This window comes from Salmo trutta, chromosome 2 (assembly GCF_901001165.1).
Source record: "Salmo trutta chromosome 2, fSalTru1.1, whole genome shotgun sequence".
NCBI lineage: Eukaryota > Metazoa > Chordata > Actinopteri > Salmoniformes > Salmonidae > Salmo > Salmo trutta.
Genome location: NC_042958.1, coordinates 11,168,497 through 11,187,717, shown reverse-complemented (window position 1 = coordinate 11,187,717; position 19,221 = coordinate 11,168,497). Strand labels below are relative to the sequence as shown.

The window sequence follows — 19,221 nt, the reverse complement described above, 5'->3', positions numbered from 1 at the left end:
TCCACCAGCACAGCCAGAAGAGGACTGGCCACCCCTCAGAGCCTGGCTCCTCTCTAGGTTTCTTCCTAGGTTCTGGCCTTTCTAGGGAGTTTTTCCTAGCCACCGTGCTTCTACATCTGCATTGCTTGCTGTTTGTGGTTTTCGGCTGGGTTTCTGTACAGCACTTTGTGACATCGGCTGATGTAAAAAAGGGCTTTATAAATAAATGTGATTGATTGATTGATTGATTGATTGATACTGGCTGACTTTGACAGTATTGGTTGAATGAGTTCACAGTCTTGTTGTGCATACCAGAATATTTTTTTTATCACTGACAGTTTAATATCAGATTCAGAAGTTTTCCCACACCTCCAAGCTCTGTCCACATGGCACCAAAATAATGTTGTCTCAACTGGCAAAAAGGCAGCACTACAGATTGATTGCCTATCTATCTGGAGCTCCATCTCATTCTCAAACCTTGCTGAAAGTTCGATCAGATAGCTCCCCATCTGTGGCTCCTTGCCTAGAGGTACTCTGTATTTTCAGCCCAATGATGCCCATCACCCTTAGACATGTCTTAGATTACAGCAAAAAGAGCCTCAGGCCTTTTTCATACTGAAAGTCTAATCCACCGCCCCTTGTTTTCTATTTCTCCTTAGCCTCTGGGATCTCCTCGCCCTCCTCAACTCCTCCAACGCAGTCCGTCAAGCAGCCGCCGGCGTTCCTGCTGGAGGCCTATCGGAGCGAGCCGGAGAGGCCGGAGGCACGGATGCGCTCCTACTCTTCCCCGCCAGACACCGGGCAACGCTTCAGTCTACCCTGCACCAAACCACCCATGACTCCCACCGCCCCCATCACTACCTCACAATCACAAGCAGTGAGTACTGCCCCACTGCTAAAACACCCCTAAAGGGTTTCCCATTGAAATAGGGTGCAACTGAACAGTCTAACTCATATTCCTCTTCTTCAATTGCACTGATCTGACAACACAGGATAGTTGAAAGCAATACGGCAATGGTTGGTTTTTACTTCTCCTCTCAGATGAGTGCAGATGAGGAGAGGAAGCCAACTGAAGACTATTGAGATTCACCTATGAAGTCAGCCCTGGTGGTTGTCCCCTCCTGTTATGCATGGATGGAAAGCAACAACTCACGGCACAATGCCTTTTCCCCCCATGTGACCTAATTTTTGGTGTAGGCCTATGTACTGACATGTACAGTGCATTTGGAAAGTATTGAGACAGCCTCCCTTTTTTCACATTTTGTTATGTTACAGCCTTAATTCTAAAATGTATTTTAAAAAAATGTCCTCATCAATCTACATACAATAGCCCATAATGACAAAGCGAAAACAGGTTTTTAGAAATGTCTGAATACCTTATTTACATAAGTATTCAGGCACCTATGAGACTCGAACTTGAGCTCAGGTGCATCCTGTTCCCATTGATCTTCCTTGAAAGGTTTCTACAACTTCACTGGAGTCTACCTGTGGTAAATTCAATTGATACAACATGATTTGGAAAGGCACACACCTGTCTATATAAGATCCCACAGGTCCCACAGATATGACAGTGCATGTCAGAGCAAAAACCAAGCCATGGGGTTGAAGGAATTGTCCGTAGAGCTCCGAGACAGGATTGTTTCGAGGCACAGATCTGGGGAAGGGTACGAAAAAATAATGCCGGATTGAAGGTCCCCCAAGAAGAACATCCCAGAAGGACAACCATCTCTGCAGCACTCCACCAATCAAGCCTTTATGGTGGAGTGTCCAGACGGAAGCCACTCCTCAGTAAAAGGCACATGACAGCCCACTTGGAGTTTGCCAAAAGGCACCCAAAGGACTCTCCGACCATGCGAAACAAGATTCTCTAGTCTGATGAAACCAAGATTGAACTTCTCGGCCTGAATGCCAAGCGTCACATCTGGAGGAAACTAGGCAATATCCCTACGGTGAAGCATGGTGGTGGCAGCATCATGCTGTGGGGATGTTTTTCAGTGGCAGGGACTGGGAGACTAGTCAGGATCGAGGGAAAGATGAACGGAGCAAAGTACAGAGAGATCCTTGATGGAAACCTTCTCAGGACCTCAGACTGGAGCGAAGGTTCACCGTCCAACAGGACAACAACCCTAAGCACATGGCCAAGACAACACAGTGGCTTTGGGACAAGTCTCTGAATGTCCTTGAGTGGTCCAGCCAGAGCCCGGACTTTAACCTGATCAAACATCTCTGGAGAGACCTGAAAATAGCTGTGCAGCGACGCTCCCCATTCAACCTGAAAAAGCTTGACAGGATTTGCAGAGAAGAATGGGAGAAAATACCCAAATATAGGTGTGCCAGGCTTGTAGCTTCATACCCAAGAAGAATCAAGGCTGTAATCGCTGCCAAAGGTTCTTCAACAAAGTACTGAGTAAAGGGTCTGAATACTTATGTGATTTAAACATTAAAAAAAAGTACATTTGCAAAAATTTCTAAAAACATGCTTTTACTTCTTCATTATGGTATTTTGTGTAGATGTGAAAAAATAAACAATTTAAGCAATATTGAAATGAGTAACAACAAAATGTGGAAAAAGTCAAGGTTTCTGAAGACTTTATGAATGCACTGTATGTGTAACTGATAGAGGTGCGCGCACACACACACACACACACACACACACACACACACACACACACACACACACACACACACACACACACACACACACGCACACAATTATTTAGTCATTCTTTTTTGTGTGTACATTTTCTTTTGTATATATTGTACCAGCCAACTTTGGACACACCTACACATTCCATAGTTTTTCTTTATTTTGACTATTTTCTATATTGTAGAATAGTGAAGATTTCAAAATTATGAAATAACACATATGTAAACAAATTAAAATATATTTGAGATTCTTCAAAGTAGCCACCCTTTGCCTTGACAGCTTTTCACACTCTTGGCATTCTCTCACCTGGAATGCATTTCAATTAACAGGTGTGCATTAAGTTAATTTGTGGAATTTCTTTCCTTCTTAATGTGTTTGAGACAATCAGTTGTGTTGTGACAAGGTAGCGGTGGTATACAGAAGATAGCCCTATTTGGTAAAAGACCAAGTCCATATTATGGCAAGAACAGCTCAAATAAGAAAAGAGAAACGACAGTCCATCACTACTTTAAGACATGAAGGTCAGTCAGTCCGGAAAATTTCAATAACTTTGACGGTTTCTTCAAGTGCAGTCGCAAAAACCATCAAGCGCTATGATGAAATTGGCTCTCATGAGGACCGCCACAGGAAAGGAAGACCCAGAGTTACCTCTGCTGCAGAGGATAAGTTCATTATCCTCAGTTACCAGACTCAGAAATTGCAGCACAAATAAATGCTTCACAGAGTTCAAGTAACAGACACATCTCAACATGAACTGTTCAGAGGAGACTACCTGAAGCAGGCCTCCATGGTCGAATTGCTGCAAAGAAACCACTACTAAAGGACACCAATAATAAGAAGAGACTTGCTTTGGCCAAGAAACACGAGCAATGGACATTAGACCAGTGGAAATCTATCCTTTGGTCTGATGAGACCAAATTGGAGGTTTTTGGTTCCAACCACCTTGCCTTTGTGAGACGCAGAGTAGGTGAATGGATGATCTCAGCATGTGTGGTTCCCACCGTGAAGCATGGAGGAGGAGGTGTGATGGTGTGCTGGTGCTGGTGCTGGTGCTGGTGACACTGTCAGTGATTTATTTAGAATTCAAGGCAGACTTAAACCAGCATGGCTACCACAGTATTCTGCAGTGATACGTCATCCCATCTGGTTTGCGCTTAGTGGGACTGTAATTTGTTTTTCAACAGGACAATGACCCAACACACCTCCAGGCTGTGTAAGGGCTATTTGACCAAGAAGAAGAGTGATGGAGTGCTGCATCAGACGACCTGGCCTCTACAATCCAATTGAGATGGTTTGGGATGAGTTGGACCGCAGTGTGAAGGAAAAGCAGCCAACAAGTGCTCAGCATATGTGGGAACTCCTCCAAGACTGTTGGAAAAGCATTCCAGGTGAAGCTGGTTGAGAGAATGCCAAGAGTGTGCAAACCTGTCAACAACTTTGAAGAATCTGAAATCTAAAATATATTTTGATTCATCACTTTTTTGGTTACTACATGATCCCATATCTCATAGTTTTGATGTCTTCACTATTATTCTAGAATGTAGAAAATAATGTTTTTAAATGTAAATTGTAAAGTATTTTTGTCAGTAATGTATTTTTTGTTATGTGTCAGACAGGAAGACTAGCTGCCGCCTTATTGTGCATCCCATCTGTGAATGCAGTATAGTGGCAAGACCTGGGTCAAATATGGAGGTCAAATACTTTCAACCTAGAGTTGCCTTGGAATTTGAACCACTGTCAATGGAAACCAGTTAGCTTCTATAGTGGCAGGAAGATGCTGAATTGTATTCAGAATGGTTTGGGCAACCCCCAAAGAACTGAAAGCAGAGGGTATCCAATACATACAGTCTAGTCCATAGCTAGGTTAAGACAGGTTAAACCAGGGGTACTCAACTCTTACCCTACGAGGTCCAGAGCCTGCTGGTTTTCTGTTCTACCTGATAATTAATTGAACACACCATGTATCCCTGGTCTAAGTCAGTCCCTGATTAGAGGGGAACAATGACAAATGCAGTGGAACTGGCTTAGAGGTCCAGAGTTGAGTTTGAGGGTGTTAAACTCTGCTCAATAGTCCTGATCTGATTTGTGCTGCTGTCTTTCTCTCTCATTTATTTATTCACTCATTCACCCCTCTCTCTCTTTCATCTGTGCTGTTTTCATGTTTGGTCCCTTGAGAAAGTCAGAAAGTCCAAGGGCAAAATTGACTTGTCGTCTCCCGCATAGGCCATCTCTGCAGGGTTTACTGGCTTTACTCAGCAGATGTTAATGGCAAGCCAACGTCACTCCTCAGATGACTGAAGGCTGTGGTCTCAGTTTCACGACAAGTTTATCATCTCAGTTTCCCCCAACTCTCACACACGTGCGCACAGACAGACAGACAGACAGACAGACAGACAGACAGACAGACAGACAGACAGACAGACAGACAGACAGACAGACAGACAGACAGACAGACAGACAGAGACAGACAGGAGACACAAACCGACATTTGGTTTCTGAGTGCAGAGTGCTTGTTGTATGATGGTGTCCATATAGGGTTAAAACTTGCTACAGCTGTACAATATGACTTCAGAAATGTTTATTCTGGACTGTGTAGTGAAGTCGTTTGTGCTTTGTACAATTAGGCTAAGCACTGGATTTGTGTGCGGGAATGACTCCATAGAAAGCTGAGGCTCAGTAAGGTACAAAGAGCATTTTGTTCATGCTCCAGCAGTTTTAATTGGTTATTTAACTTGAATTAAATTGTTTTGTCCCTGTGAAATTGCCTCTCAGAAATCCTCACAAGGGTTTGGTGTCTCTCTGTCAAGTGATTCACCGGTTTTACATAGCCAGTGGAGAGACACTAGCCTGCTCCCAGATCTGTTTGTACTGTCTTGCAAACTTCTATGGTCATTGTCATGCTGTTTGCCGTGACAATGACGATGGCAGTTGGCAAGAAGGCTCAAACAGATCTGGGACCAGCCTAGAGAGGCTAGATGACAACCACAATGCTCAACACCTTCTAGAGATATCGCAAAAGTCTCATCTCTATCTTTCTCTCTCCTATAGATAACTTTCCGCATTCCACACTTCACTGTTTTTATATTTCACCGAGAGGTCCAGCACCAAAGTTTTGATTGATCATGGCACATTCTACATCGTGAAGTGTGAGTCTGAAGAATGTGTTGTCATCTGCATACAGTTTAATGAATCACTGAATTAACATTGCCTCCTTGGTAGATTCATTTGTAAACGGAAAGACACTCCGTTCAGCTTTGCCTTGAAATTAAACAAGAACGTGAAAAATGTAAACAATGTGAAATGTTTTCAATCATTTCCACATATCGTTTGATTTGGGTGAAACACTGGAGATGAGTACAAGTAAATGACTCGTGCTCCACATCCACACCTTTACTCTGAGCTGTTCAAAAATAACTACAAGAGGCATCATTTGTTTTGATTGAAATGTTTGAAATGTTAAAGCAGTTACAGTGAATTAAACCCAGCTCTTACTAAATATTCACATCAAAGTTTGACTTCTTAAGGTGTTAAATGTTTTAGGTAATTTGTTTTCCTCTAAAACAGTTCTCATGGTTTGTTCTCCAATGAGTTCTGGTGAAGTTGGGGCAGTTTGTTTTGCTCACCAGAGCTTCTGTTTGTCTGCCACGCCCAATGAGTCATCCCAGTGGAATTTGGTTATGATGGCCTAACCTCCCCTCTCCTCTAACCCAGATGTTCTGCACATTTCTGCATGCCACCTACTGCACCTCTGCCAAAACCCACCAGACTAATCACAATTGACTGGCCATCTAATGTATAATTGTTCAGTCATACATCCACTCTGCCCTAGCGCTTTTCAGCTTCCTATGATAGCTGCAGACCAAGGGCTGTTCATGTTCATTGGATAAATCGTTTTGGAGCACTCTAACATTTTGAAGCATTTTTTGTCCCTCTAACATGAACAGTGTGCAATGAGCTCAGATTGTGTTTGAAAAAGTTTGTTCCCATTTGGAGATAATGAACTTGACCCATTTAACACCTGTGAAGCCATAAGGTTGTACTTCCCACAATGCCCTCTGTTGGGTATGCTTCAGGTGAGAGCAATGATTATGTGTAGTCCCGTGTTGTTTTTACAGGGGTTTCACAGAGCCACACATGAAAGGATCCACTGTGTGTATGAGTTCAGCCAGGCATGTTCACTTGCAGACACAAATCCCTACCTTGCCCTCTGTGTAAACCATACAAGACATTTAAGAGGTGTGGCTCTTCCAGCTTCTGCATTTGATCACATATAGATGTAAGAACACATGGAGGTATGCAAACAGCAAAGCTATAGTTTTTCGCATATACAAAGAGTTCTGAATGTCTGTATAGTAACTGATGGTTATCTAGCCCTGGTTGGCAGTACTCAACACTGCAAATTCATTCATTTAGTATCCACAGTTTTCCAACTTTTTAAAACCTTTTTTTAAAGCTAGGCTACACATTACAAAGCACTATGGTGGTATTTCTGGGGTCATATGGGCATGCCATGTAAACTAGTACAATTGAGTGTCCTAATTGTGGATCACAGTTGCTTTGGATTTATCACATGGTCCAATATACAGCCTAGTCATCATCATTATCACCATCATCAATCGCTACCAGAAAAGTCAGGACACTTATGACTTTGCGCCACTAAGCAACATCTTGTGTCAGCAAATGTCTTAAAAAATAAAGAAATATTATGGGTAAGACAATGACTGGCTGTGAACCTATTGCAGTGGCAAAATAAATGTTCAGCACATGAACAGATTAACCATCTAACGATCCTTCAGTGTATTTAAATCAATACACTTTATAGTGTAGCCTACGCATCACTAAAATGCAGAGTATATCATTGTTAAACTGATAACCCCCGGAAACATATTTATCATTATTTTGTAGTGTGTGCGTACAGTGTAGCTTGTCTCTCCAATTAGGCAGTTCGGATTCGATGGATACACTCAGAGGCTTTTTGGAGTACCGGCGTGACGCGGTTTACAGAGCTTTACAACATCTTTCATCCCCCAAACACAAATGTGGAGCTCTTTTAGAACATCCATTAATTGAAAGTTTTCTAAAATGTCGCAGGCGAGCACACTGTGTGAAAGCGTGAGAGCGAACCAAACGTGTCGTTCACTGCAATTGCAGCAAATTGGAATGTTCCACTTTTACCTGAATAGGGGATTGGTATTTCCCTCTCATATTTTACGTCTCGGGCTCAGCACGAAAGTACTGGATGTAGGCTACCTGAGAATGCGCTCTAGTGTAGTAAAATACGGCTACGCTAATATTTTTACCAACACAGAGCAAGAAAGGAAATATACGCTTTAGGAAAATCGCCGGAGCCTTTTGAGAGCGAAACGTTTGGACTGTGTTTCTCGTTTTCGTGTTGGCACCCCACTGCACAAGAGGGGAGTTTCTCACACCCGGCGACTGTCAAATCAGTAGCAGTTGGGAAGTCTAGTTGCAACGTGGGAAGGCTACATTGTAGGAGCAGCTAATTGACTATCCTTTACTTCTTGTCCACAGGTCGACAGTTTAGTTGAAACCATGCTGAAGAAACTTGAGCTAGAAGATGAAGGTAAGCCTCTTTGCAAGCTCTTTGAAAATGTGTTTTAACTCGTGCAAATCCATTCATAACCTTTTGCCAGCTGACAAGGTAATGCATCGGCCAAATATTTATGATGTATGATATACTGAACAAAAATATTAATGCAACATGTAAAGTGTTGCTTCCATGTTTCATGAGCTGAAATAAACTATCCTATACATTTTCCATACGCACAAAGTTTTTCTCTCAAATTGTGAACAAATTTGGCAACAAAAGGCCACTCTAAAATGTGCAGTTTTGTCAAACAACACAATGCCACATGTCTCAAGTTTTGAGGGAGCATGCAATTGGCATGTTGACTGCAGGAATGTCCACCAGAGCTGTTGCCAGAGAATTGAATGTTAATTTCTTCACCATAAGGTGCCTCCAATGTTGTTTTAGAGAATTTGGCAATAAGTACAACCGGCCTCATAACTGCAGACCATGTATGGCGTTGTGTGCGAGCGGTGGGGTTATGGTATGGGCAGGCATAAGATACAGACAAGGAACGCAATTGTCTTTTATCAATGGCAATTTGAATGCACAGAGATACCATGATGAGATCCTGAGACCCATTATCGTTTGCCATTCATCCGCCACCATCACCTCATGGTTCAGCATGATAATGCACAGCCCCATGTTGCAAGGTTCTGTAGACAATTCCTGGAAGCTGAAAATGTCCCATTTGTTTCCATGGCCTGCATACTCACCAGACATGTCACCCATTGAGCATGTTTGGGATGCTCTGGATCGAAGTGTACGACAGCGTGTTTCAGTTCCCGCCAATATCCAGCAAATTCGCACAGCCATTGAAGAGGAGTGAGACAACATTCCACAGGTATCTGTGACCAACAGATGTGCATCTGCATTCAGTCATGTGAAATCCATAGATTAGGGCCTAATTTATTTATTTCAATTGACTGATTTCCTTTTAGTGAACTGTGACTCAGTAAAATCTTTCATATTGTTGTATGTTTTTATATTTTTGTTAAGTGTAGATTTGATCATTTCTATGTAATTAGCCCTAAACTAGAGTTTACCAAGTCAAGTTTAGCCCATTGATGATTGAATCTTCCAATCTCTTTAAAAGTAGGCCTACATGATGCCTTTAAGCCATGTCATCTTTGCATTTAGTGGTCAGTTAATTTTCCGGCAGCCCATGGATCATATTATTTTATTCTAGTGGTGTAGCCTAATATTAAAACCATTTAATGTTAACCCATTTTTTGTTGTTGTGCATGCATAGGCTACATGTGCTGCATTGTGAATATATCAAAGGTGGAACCGAGCTGTATACCAGCTATGTAGCCCATCATTATATCCATGTATAGAAGCTTTACTGGATGGAGAGGGACGTCATTGTGATTATGAAGGGGATTCCGTCTGTGGTGGGGGGGTGGGGCCTAGCTCGCCGTCATCCCTGCTAATCTGTTGGCTGCCTCCAGCCACAATGTGATGTTCCCGCTTGGCAGCTGTCTCAGATACAGTGCTGCAGCATGCATAGACAGTGTTACCCCATTAGTCCACTGGATGGCGAGTCATGCCCATTCTATACTTCACGTATCTATCTGCAACTGTTCTGAACTAAGAACAATCCAGGGATTTTTCACGACTTGCCTTCATGGACTCTGGAGGAGTGCTTAGAATAGCCTGGGTTACATTATACAGGATCATGTTCATTGACGTGGTTGTCTTCATACAGGGTGCCCTGTGTAGCGTTCTATGTGATCCGCATACGTCAGCGCTGAGGGTTTCTCCTTTGCCCGCAGGTCTCACTCTGTGTAGCGTCACATTGCACAGCATGCATTGTACACGCAGTACAGTCAGTTAACATGCTGCTTGCGTCACAGAGCATGGTGTGTGGGGGGAGGGGGGGTTGAGTTGACAGGTTGCGATATAGGAAATTATTGGATGAAAGTTCTGCTTGCTGGGCCCATAGAGGTGCTGTTTAGTGGTTGATTTGCCTTAGGATGGGTAGAACTAAATTTCACACTAAATATACATTTCTGAAAATAATACGTACATCAAAAAGAGATTGATAAACTTTGTCATTGTTCTCAAGTTTATCACATTTCTGTAGATGTGTGGCCAGAGTGTTTTAATCTTTTACAGTGACTGTTGCAAAATAAACATGCATGCTGCCTATAGTGAGTGCCAAGTTCTTACTAGACCATTCTAATGGAAGTAGCCTTGATATCTGACTCCATAAATGGATCAACATCAGACAATCCTATTTATACCGTATGTGTTTTTCTTCCCCATGTTGTTTTCTAAATTAAGCCACAAATATTAGCCTACCGGATGATGATTGGCTATGTGGGATAATAGGCAGACTACTACTTTCTTTCCACGTTGGTCAAATATTAATCATTGAGGCTCTTCAAAATGAGTTTGAATAGTCAGCGTTTGAGATACCCGCTTTCTTAGTTCATTGAATATACCTTTTTTTAAATTCAAGTCCTTTGAGCAGAGGTGATATCAGACACCAAGGATATCACACACAACGATGTGGAGGTTTTGAGAGATTTTGTATGAAAATGCCTGGCACTACTTTTTCCCCATGTATACTGATAAAAAATATATAAACGCAACAATTTCAGTGAGTTACAGTTTATATAAGAAAATCAGTAAATTGAAATAAATTCATTTGGCCCTAATTTATGGATTCACATGACTGGGCAAGGGTTCAGCCATGGGTGTGCCTGGGAGGGCAGGCCCTACCCACTGGGGAGCAAGGCCCAGCCAATCAGAATTAGTTGGGTTTTTTTCCCCACAAAAGAGCTTTATTACAGACAGAAATACTTATGTTTCATCATCTGTGCGGCTGGCTGGTCTCAGACGATCCTGCAGGTGAAGAAGCCGAATGTGGAGGTCCTGGGTTGGTGTGGTTACACGTGGTCTGCGGTTGTGAGGCCGGGTGGACAGCAACCTTGGTGGACATTCCTGCAGTCAGCATGCCAATTGCACGCTCCCTCAACTTGAGACATCTGTGGCATTGTGTGACATAGCTGCACATTTTATTGTACCCAGCACAAGGTGCACCTGTGTAATGATGCTGTTTAATCAGCTTCTTGGTATGCCACACCTGTCAGGTGGACTGATTATCTTGGCAAAGGAGAAATGCTCACTAACAGGGATGTAAACACATTTTGTGCACAATATTTTTAGAGAAATGCACACAAAGCTTACGAGACACTTCTGGGGTTTTATTTCAGCGCATGAAACATGGGACCAACACTTTACATGTTGTGTTTTTATATATTTTTTTCTTCAAAGAGGTTATGCCACAGATTTGCATAGGGCAAACCATGACTCAGTGAACCCCTTTTACCTTCTCATTACTGGTCAAAGCACAAATTGTTGTATGACCATTCCTGTTTTGGATACTTTCTTACTGGAAAATATTCAAAAAGTATAAAATATGCTTTACTTTCAGCTGTTGAAGAATCCGAAAGGGATATCTACATGCGCTTTATGAAGTCACACAAGTGCTACGACATTGTTCCTACCAGCTCCAAGCTCGTGGTTTTTGACACTACTCTGCAAGTAAGTGCTCCGTCTATTAAACATCTCATACTGTATAAAGATGTCTGACACAAGAAGTCACGCAACGTTTTGCTGTAGTCCTTACTGACATAATGTTCCATCTACACAAGTGGTCAGTAGGAAACGGATGCGTTCGTTGTTTTATCGACTGCAATAACTTTAAACACACTTGCGTTTTGGCTTGAGCCATGATACCATGTCTGGTTACTAATTGATCTGCTTTGTTAAACAGGTAAACTCCGTTATGGCCTTGGTTTGAAAAGTTGTACACATGTCTCTATGCAGTATTTAACTGCAGCACAGACATTAGCTGGATACTTACATATTTTTTTTTTTATATTAAAACATAAGCCGGAGACTTACTACTCCAGCCAGAATAGACTATGATATCCTCTCTTTTTAAAGGTCTATATTTCAGATCCTCTCTCTTGAAGCTTGTAACACTTTAAAACCCATAGTAACCCCATCCCACTGTCCTGTCTTTAGAAAAAAAAAATGCTTTTGTGTGACCTTGTCTTGATTTAAAAAGCTCTACATTTTAATCTGGGGAAGAGTGTTCTCTCTGATCCACCATGTCTCTCAGGGGTCTCATCCTGCCACGGGACATGCAAGACTTCAGTCTACACCAAATAAACATTATTTATTTAAAAATTCATCACCCACTACAACCAGTGAAAACAAGCAGCCGTTAAAAGGCTTTAATAATACAGCTACAGTTGTGGCCAAAAGTTGAGAATGCCTCAGTTTGTATGATGACAACTTGCATATACTCCAGATTGTTATGAAGCATGATCAGATGAATTGCAAAGTCCCTCTTTGCCATGCAAATGAACTGAATCCCCCCAAAAAACATTTTCACTGTATTTCAGCCCTGCCACAAAAGGACCAGCTGACATCATGTCAGTGATTCTCTCGTTAACACAGGTGTGAGTGTTGACGAGGACAAGGCTGGAGATCACTCTGTCACGCTGATTGAGTTCGAATAACAGACTGGAAGCTTCAAAAGGAGGGTGGTGCTTAGAATCATTGTTCTTCCTCTGTCAACCATGGTTACCTGCAAGGAAACATGTGCCGTCATCATTGCTTTGCACAAAAAGGGCTTCACAGGCAAGGATATTGCTGCCAGTAAGATTGCACCTAAATCAAACATTTATTGGATCATCAAGAACTTTAAGGAGAGCAGTTCAATTGCGGCGAAGAAGGCTTCAGGGCACCCAAGAAAGTCCAGCAAGCGCCAGGACCGTCTCCTAAAGTTGATTCAGCTTCGAGATCGGGGCACCACCAGTACAGAGCTTGCTCAGGAATGACAGCAGGCAGGTGTGAGTGCATCTGCACGCACAGTGAGGCAAAGAATTTTTGGAGGATGGCCTGGTGTCAAGAAGGGCAGCAAAGAAGCCACTTCTCTCCAGGAAAAACATCAGGGATAGACTGATATTATGCAAAAGGTACAGGGATTGGACTGCTGAGGACTGGGGTAAAGTAATTTTCTCTGATGAATCCCCTTTCCGATTGTTTGGGGCATCCGGAAAAAAGCTTGTCCGGAGAAGACAAGGTATGCGCTACCAGTCCTGTGTCATGCCAACAGTAAAGTATCCTAAGACCATTAGTGTGGGGTTGCTTCTCAGCCAAGGGAGTGGGCTCACTCACAATTTTGCCTAGGAACACAGCCATGAATAAAGAATAATACCAACACGTCCTCCGAGAGCAACTTCTCCCAACCATCCAGGAACAGTTTGGTGACGAATAATGCCTTTTCCAGCATGATGGAGCACTTTGCCATAAGGTAAAAGGGAGCACTTTGCCATAAGGTAAAAGTGATAACTAAGTGGCTCGGGGAACAAAACATTGATATTTATGTGTCCATGGCCAGGAAACTCCCCAGACCTTAATCCCATTGAGAACTTGTGGTCAATCCTCAAGAGGCGGGTGGACAAACAAAAACCCACAAATTCTGACAAACTCCAAGCATTGATTATGCAAGAATGAGCTGCCATCAGTCAGGATGTGGCCTATAAGTTAATTGACAGCATGCCAGGGTGGATTGCAGAGGTCTTGAAAAAGAAGGGTCAACACTGCAAATATTGACTCTTTGCATCAACTTCATGTAATTGTCAATAAAAGCCTTTGACACTTATGAAGTGCTTGTAATTATACTTCAGTAATATCTGACAAATATCTAAAGACACAAACAGCAAACTTTGTGTAAATTAGTATTTGTCATTCTCAAACCTTTTGGCCACGACTGTACAGTCCAGCAGTCACAACAATACAGAAGAATTAACACAACCACCGACACCTCAGTCAAATAGCTTGAAACGGTTATTTTTTTACCTTTACACTCGTGGGAATTGGCCTATTTAGCTAGGCAAGTCAGTTAAGAACAATCCCAATCACGGGTGGTTGTGATACAGCCTGGAATCGAACCAGGGTGTCTGTAGTGATGCCTCAAGCACTGAGATGCAGTGCCTTAGACCGCAGCGCCACTCGGGAGCCCAACTAATATAGATGGGATTAAAATAATGTTTCTTACAGAAGAAATATGAAAAGCATGAGCGTGGCAGCAGTTGAAAGTCAACAGTTTGGAGATTATGGGAAAGTTGTTAGACCAAAGTTGAAGACTCAACAGTTCACCTGACACAAGACAGAATTCAAACATTATGCTGTTGATTTTGTGTTTGACATTTACTGTACTTTTTGCTGAATTTGTTGATTTAACGAAATCTGTAAATAATAATATTTCTGGAAGATGTGGGGTAGGTGCAACAGGACAAAAAAATGACAATGTTTTGAGTGCGATGATTAACTGGTGTCTCCAAGTGGCCACACCTCTAAAGTGCACAGTTAAGTAATTTCAATGCACACAAAGAAGAATCTTTATAAGGTGCTTTTTATATTTTGTATTTTTTTTAGGTCTCCTAGCTGTGCCATTGAGGAAATAGAGCCAACACACTGTTTGGAACACAACCCTGCATCCCCACCATCACACAATTAGTTGTTTACACAATACAAAAATGGTATTTGAAAAAATGGTCAGGTGTGCATCATTTGCAGTATTTCCCCTATTAATTTACGGCCTGACACTGCAAAAACGTTGCCGTCACTCCAAGAAAAGTTGGATTTAAAATAATTTTTGGATGGTAGAACTTGTATATAAATATATATTTAGTTAATAAATGGCCACTTCAAAATGTGCTGTTTTGTCATAACACAATGCCAAGTTTTGATGGAGCGAGTAATTGGCATGCTGACTGCAGGAATGTCCACCAGAGCTGTTGCCAGAGAATTTCATGTTAATTTCTCCACCATAAGCCGCCTCCAATGTTGTTTGAGAGAATTTGGCAGTATGTCCAACCAGCCTCAACTGCAGACCACGTGTAACCATGCCAGCCCAGGACCTCCACATCCGGCTTCTTCACCTGCAGGCTTGTCTGAGACCAGCCACCCGGACAGCTGATGAAACTGAGGAGTATTTCTGTCTGTAATAAAGACCTTTTGTGTGGAAGAACTCATTCTGATTGGCTGGGCCTGGCTCCCCAGTGGCTTAGCCTATGCCCTCCCAGGCCCACCCTTGGCTGCGCCCCTGCCCAATCATGTAAAATTAATAGATTAGGGCCGACTTAATTTATTTCAATTGACTGATTTCCTTATGAACTGTAACTCAGTAAAATCTTTGAAATTGTTGCATGTTGTTTTATACTTTTGTTCAGTATTTTTTTTTTTTTTTTTTTTTTTTTATAAAATCATCTTTCAGAACTAATGATCACCAAAATAAAAACTAGAGTCAGGAAGAATCAAACATTCCAAAAACGTTGCAGCATGTGGGCCCCATTGATTTTGTTATGTTTGAGGCACTCAGATGGCATAAGAACACTACATAAGCCATGGCAAAATGTGTATAATTTCAGGAAATTCGCTTTAAAACTGGCGGGAATAAAATTCTGCGACCAAGACGAGGTCCTCTAAACTTTGTGGTCGGATACTGTGCCATTGGCCCCCACCACTTAAACTCTTGATCCAGAAAAAACATGTTTGAATGTATATTTGATGCAGTTTTTGGGGGTTTTCAAGGAGGTAAATGCAGATGAGCGTCAGCCTATTTATTTAAAGCTGCTATGCTGCATCAGTCTACAGCAGTGGTTCCCAAACTTTTTATAGTCCCATACTCCTTCAAACATTCAACCACCAGCTGCATACCCCCTCTAGCACCAGAGTCAGCGCACTCTCAAATGTTTTTTCCCATCCAGTGTAAGCCTGCCACACACACTATACGATATATTTTTTAAACATAAGAATATGAGTGAGGTTTTTGTCACAACCCGGCTCGTGGGAAGTGACAAAGAGCTCTTATAGGACCAGGGAACAAATAAGAATATAATAATAATCAATAATTTTGCTCTTTATTTAACTATCTTACATATAAAACCTTATTTGTTCATTGAAAATTGAAAAACTCACCACAGGTTAATGAGAATGGTGTGCTTGAAAGGATGCACATAACTCTGCAATGTTGGGTTGTATTGGAGAAAGTCTGTCTTAAATCATTTTCCACACACAGTCTGTGCCTGTATTTAGTTTTCAAGTTAGTGAGGGCCGGGAATCCACTCTCACATAGGTACGTGGTTGCAACTGGCATCAGTGTCTTAACAGCCGATTTGCCAAGGCAGCATACTCTGAGCGCAGCCCAATCCAGAAATCTGGCAGTGGCTTTTGATTGAATTCCATTTTTACAGAACCTCTTGTTGCAATTCTGATTAGGCTCTCTTTGTTCAGATATAGGTAAGTGGACTGGAGGACGGGTATGAAAGGGATACCGTATCCAGTTGTTTGTGTCATCCGTTTCGGGAAAGTACCTGCGTAATTGCGCACCCAACTCACTTAGGTGCTTTGCTATATCACATTTGACATTGTCCGTAAGCTTGAGTTCATTTGCACACAAATCACACAATGCTTGAAAGACCTGTGTGTTGTCCTTGTTAATGCAGAGAGAGCTCCAACTTCTTAATCATAGCCTCAATTTTGTCCCACACATTGAATATAGTTGCAGAGTTCCTGTAATCCTAGATTCAGATCATTCAGGTGAGGGGGGGGGGGACCATCACCCAGATAGGCCAGTCGTGTGAGAAACTCGTCATCCTGCAAGCGGTCAGTAAAGAGAACTTTAAGCTCGTCTCTCAATTTAAAAAAAGAAAAGAAACGTGTCAATACTTTGCCCTTTGAAAACCAGCGCACTTCTTTCTGTATGTTGTAAAAGCGTTACACGGTCGCTGCCCATATCATTGCATAGTGCAGAAAATACACGAGAGTTCAGGGGCCTTGCTTTAACAAAGTTAACCAATTTCACTGTAGTGTCCAAATGGTCTTTCAATCTGTCAGGCATTCCCTTGGCAGCAAGAGCCTCTCGGTGGATGCTGCAGTGTATCCAAGTGGCGTCTGGAGCAACTGCTTGCACGCGCGTTACCACTCCACTATGTCTCCCTGCCATGGCTTTTGCACCATCCGTACAGATACCAATATGCGCAGCAGCTACGCTTGGCTACATATGGACCGTTAGTGCAATTCCCGCGAGAGAGTAACGGTTAATGTGATTGGATGTTAATTGTTTGACTAGGCTACCTGTATTTGACTTTGTTGTTATTTTGCTGAACACTATTTTTTTTGTTGTTTTTTTGGCAGTGAAACGAGGCTACTCGGGCGAGGAAAAAACCTCACCCAGATGTATAGCCCCGTTGGAAAATATAAATAGACTTTAAATGTGAAGAGACAGGTTTTTTATTTTTTACAAAAAGATTAATGTAAAAAAATGAAATACATTTTTAAAGTGAATCACATTTTTATTTGGCATACCTCAGTTTGGGAATACCTGGTTTACAGGTTATAATGCTTTTGAAGGGAACATTTTATATTTCAGATGGTGTCAACATAATAACATTTTTCATTATTTTAGAGTAGAATGCCCTTTTTTTAAAGTCATCAGAAGTTCTCAGTAGTTCTACAAAAACAATCTCACGGAGTGCCATCCCCTGGTCTAGAGGTCTTCATGGATCCACATGTATCCGAGAGCTGATCTGGGACCTGAGCAGTTTTGGATCCATAATTCTTAAGTGTCACAAGTCTGGGTCAGATCTGATCTGATTATCACGGGTTTTGGGTAGTTGTAATTTTAACGGACTTGTCCGGAAGGGCCCATACATATTCGAACACGACTGCTGCAGTAGATGGAGAGAGAGAGAATGTATAATTTATGCTGCTGCTCTTGCTTTTCACGAGTGGAGCAAGGCATGTGTAGTTGGTTGCTCTTGGCCAATAAGTAATCAAAAATGCAGTTGACAACAGTCAGATCCTCTGTGTTGCAAAAGTTAGGCTATATCTAATTTCAATCAATTAAAATGACTGAATTAAAAGTCAAAGTATTGGCTACAGCGACCAAGAGCCAACAGGTAGGCTGCTTCTGAATGGAGTAATTTGTAACTGTAGAAATATTTTTTCATTCATTTTGTACATAATGTTGCTGCTACCATCGCTTATGACCGAAAATAGCTTCTGGACATCAGAACAGCGACTACTCACCTTGAACTGGAAGAAGCTTTTTCCTTTAACGAGTCCGACGAGAAGGATATACTGCTTTCCTGGGAACAGGCCCAAATCCCCGTAATTTGTGTGGAAAGAGGATGCAGATCGAGCATCCTTCTGAGAATCCGTAGGCGAGCTAGTAAAACCCCACTGCCATCTGTTCTACTGGCTAATGTGCAATCAATGGAAAATAAAATGAATGACCTATGATTATCCTACCAACGGGACATTAACTGTAATATCTTATGTTTCACTGAGTTGTGGCTGAATGACGAAACGAATGATATAGAGCTGGCGGGATTTTCCATGCACCGGCAGAACAGAGATTAAGCTATGTCTGGTAAGACAAGGGGTGGGGTTGTGTGTCTATTTGTCAACAGCTGGTGCGCGATGTCTATTATTAAAGAAGCCTCGAGGTATTGCTCGCCTGAGGTAGAGTACCTTATGATAAGCTGTAGACCACACTATCTACCACGAGTTCTCATCTATATTATTCATAGCCGTCTATTTACCACCACAGACCGATACTGGCACTAAGAACGCACTCAACCAAGTCTATAAGGCCATAAGCAAACAAGAAAATGCTCATCCAGAAGTGGTGCTCTTAGTGGCCGGGGACTTTAATGCAGGCAAACTTAAATCAGTTTTACTAAATTTTTACCAGCATGTCACATGTGCAACCAGAGAGAGAGAAACTGTAGACCACCTTTACTCCACACACAGATGCATACAAAGCTCTCCACCAAATCTGACCATTATTATATCCTCCTGCTTACACGCAAAAGCTAAAGCAGGAAGTACCAGTGACTCGGCTGCTACGCTACAGGACTGTTTTGCAAGCACAGACTGGAATATGTTCCGGGATTCATCCGACGGCATTGAGGAG

The 19,221-nt window shown here is 42.1% G+C and overlaps 1 protein-coding gene across 6 annotated transcripts in view; it reads left to right on the top strand.

Annotated features, from left to right (window-relative positions):
- The window catches only part of prkag2a (protein kinase, AMP-activated, gamma 2 non-catalytic subunit a), a 149,629-nt gene that overhangs the window by 97,431 nt on the left and 32,977 nt on the right, over window positions 1-19,221 (top strand). For 5 of the 6 annotated variants that reach the window (XM_029693818.1, XM_029693791.1, XM_029693807.1 and 2 more), the window contains 3 exons: window positions 639-856; window positions 8,159-8,210; window positions 11,656-11,765. In XM_029693818.1, the coding sequence (XP_029549678.1) occupies window positions 639-856; window positions 8,159-8,210; window positions 11,656-11,765 (380 nt within the window). Of the gene's footprint in view, window positions 1-638; window positions 857-7,854; window positions 8,041-8,158; window positions 8,211-11,655; window positions 11,766-19,221 lie in introns of those variants that run through there. The other variant, XM_029693838.1, reaches the window with a different exon arrangement.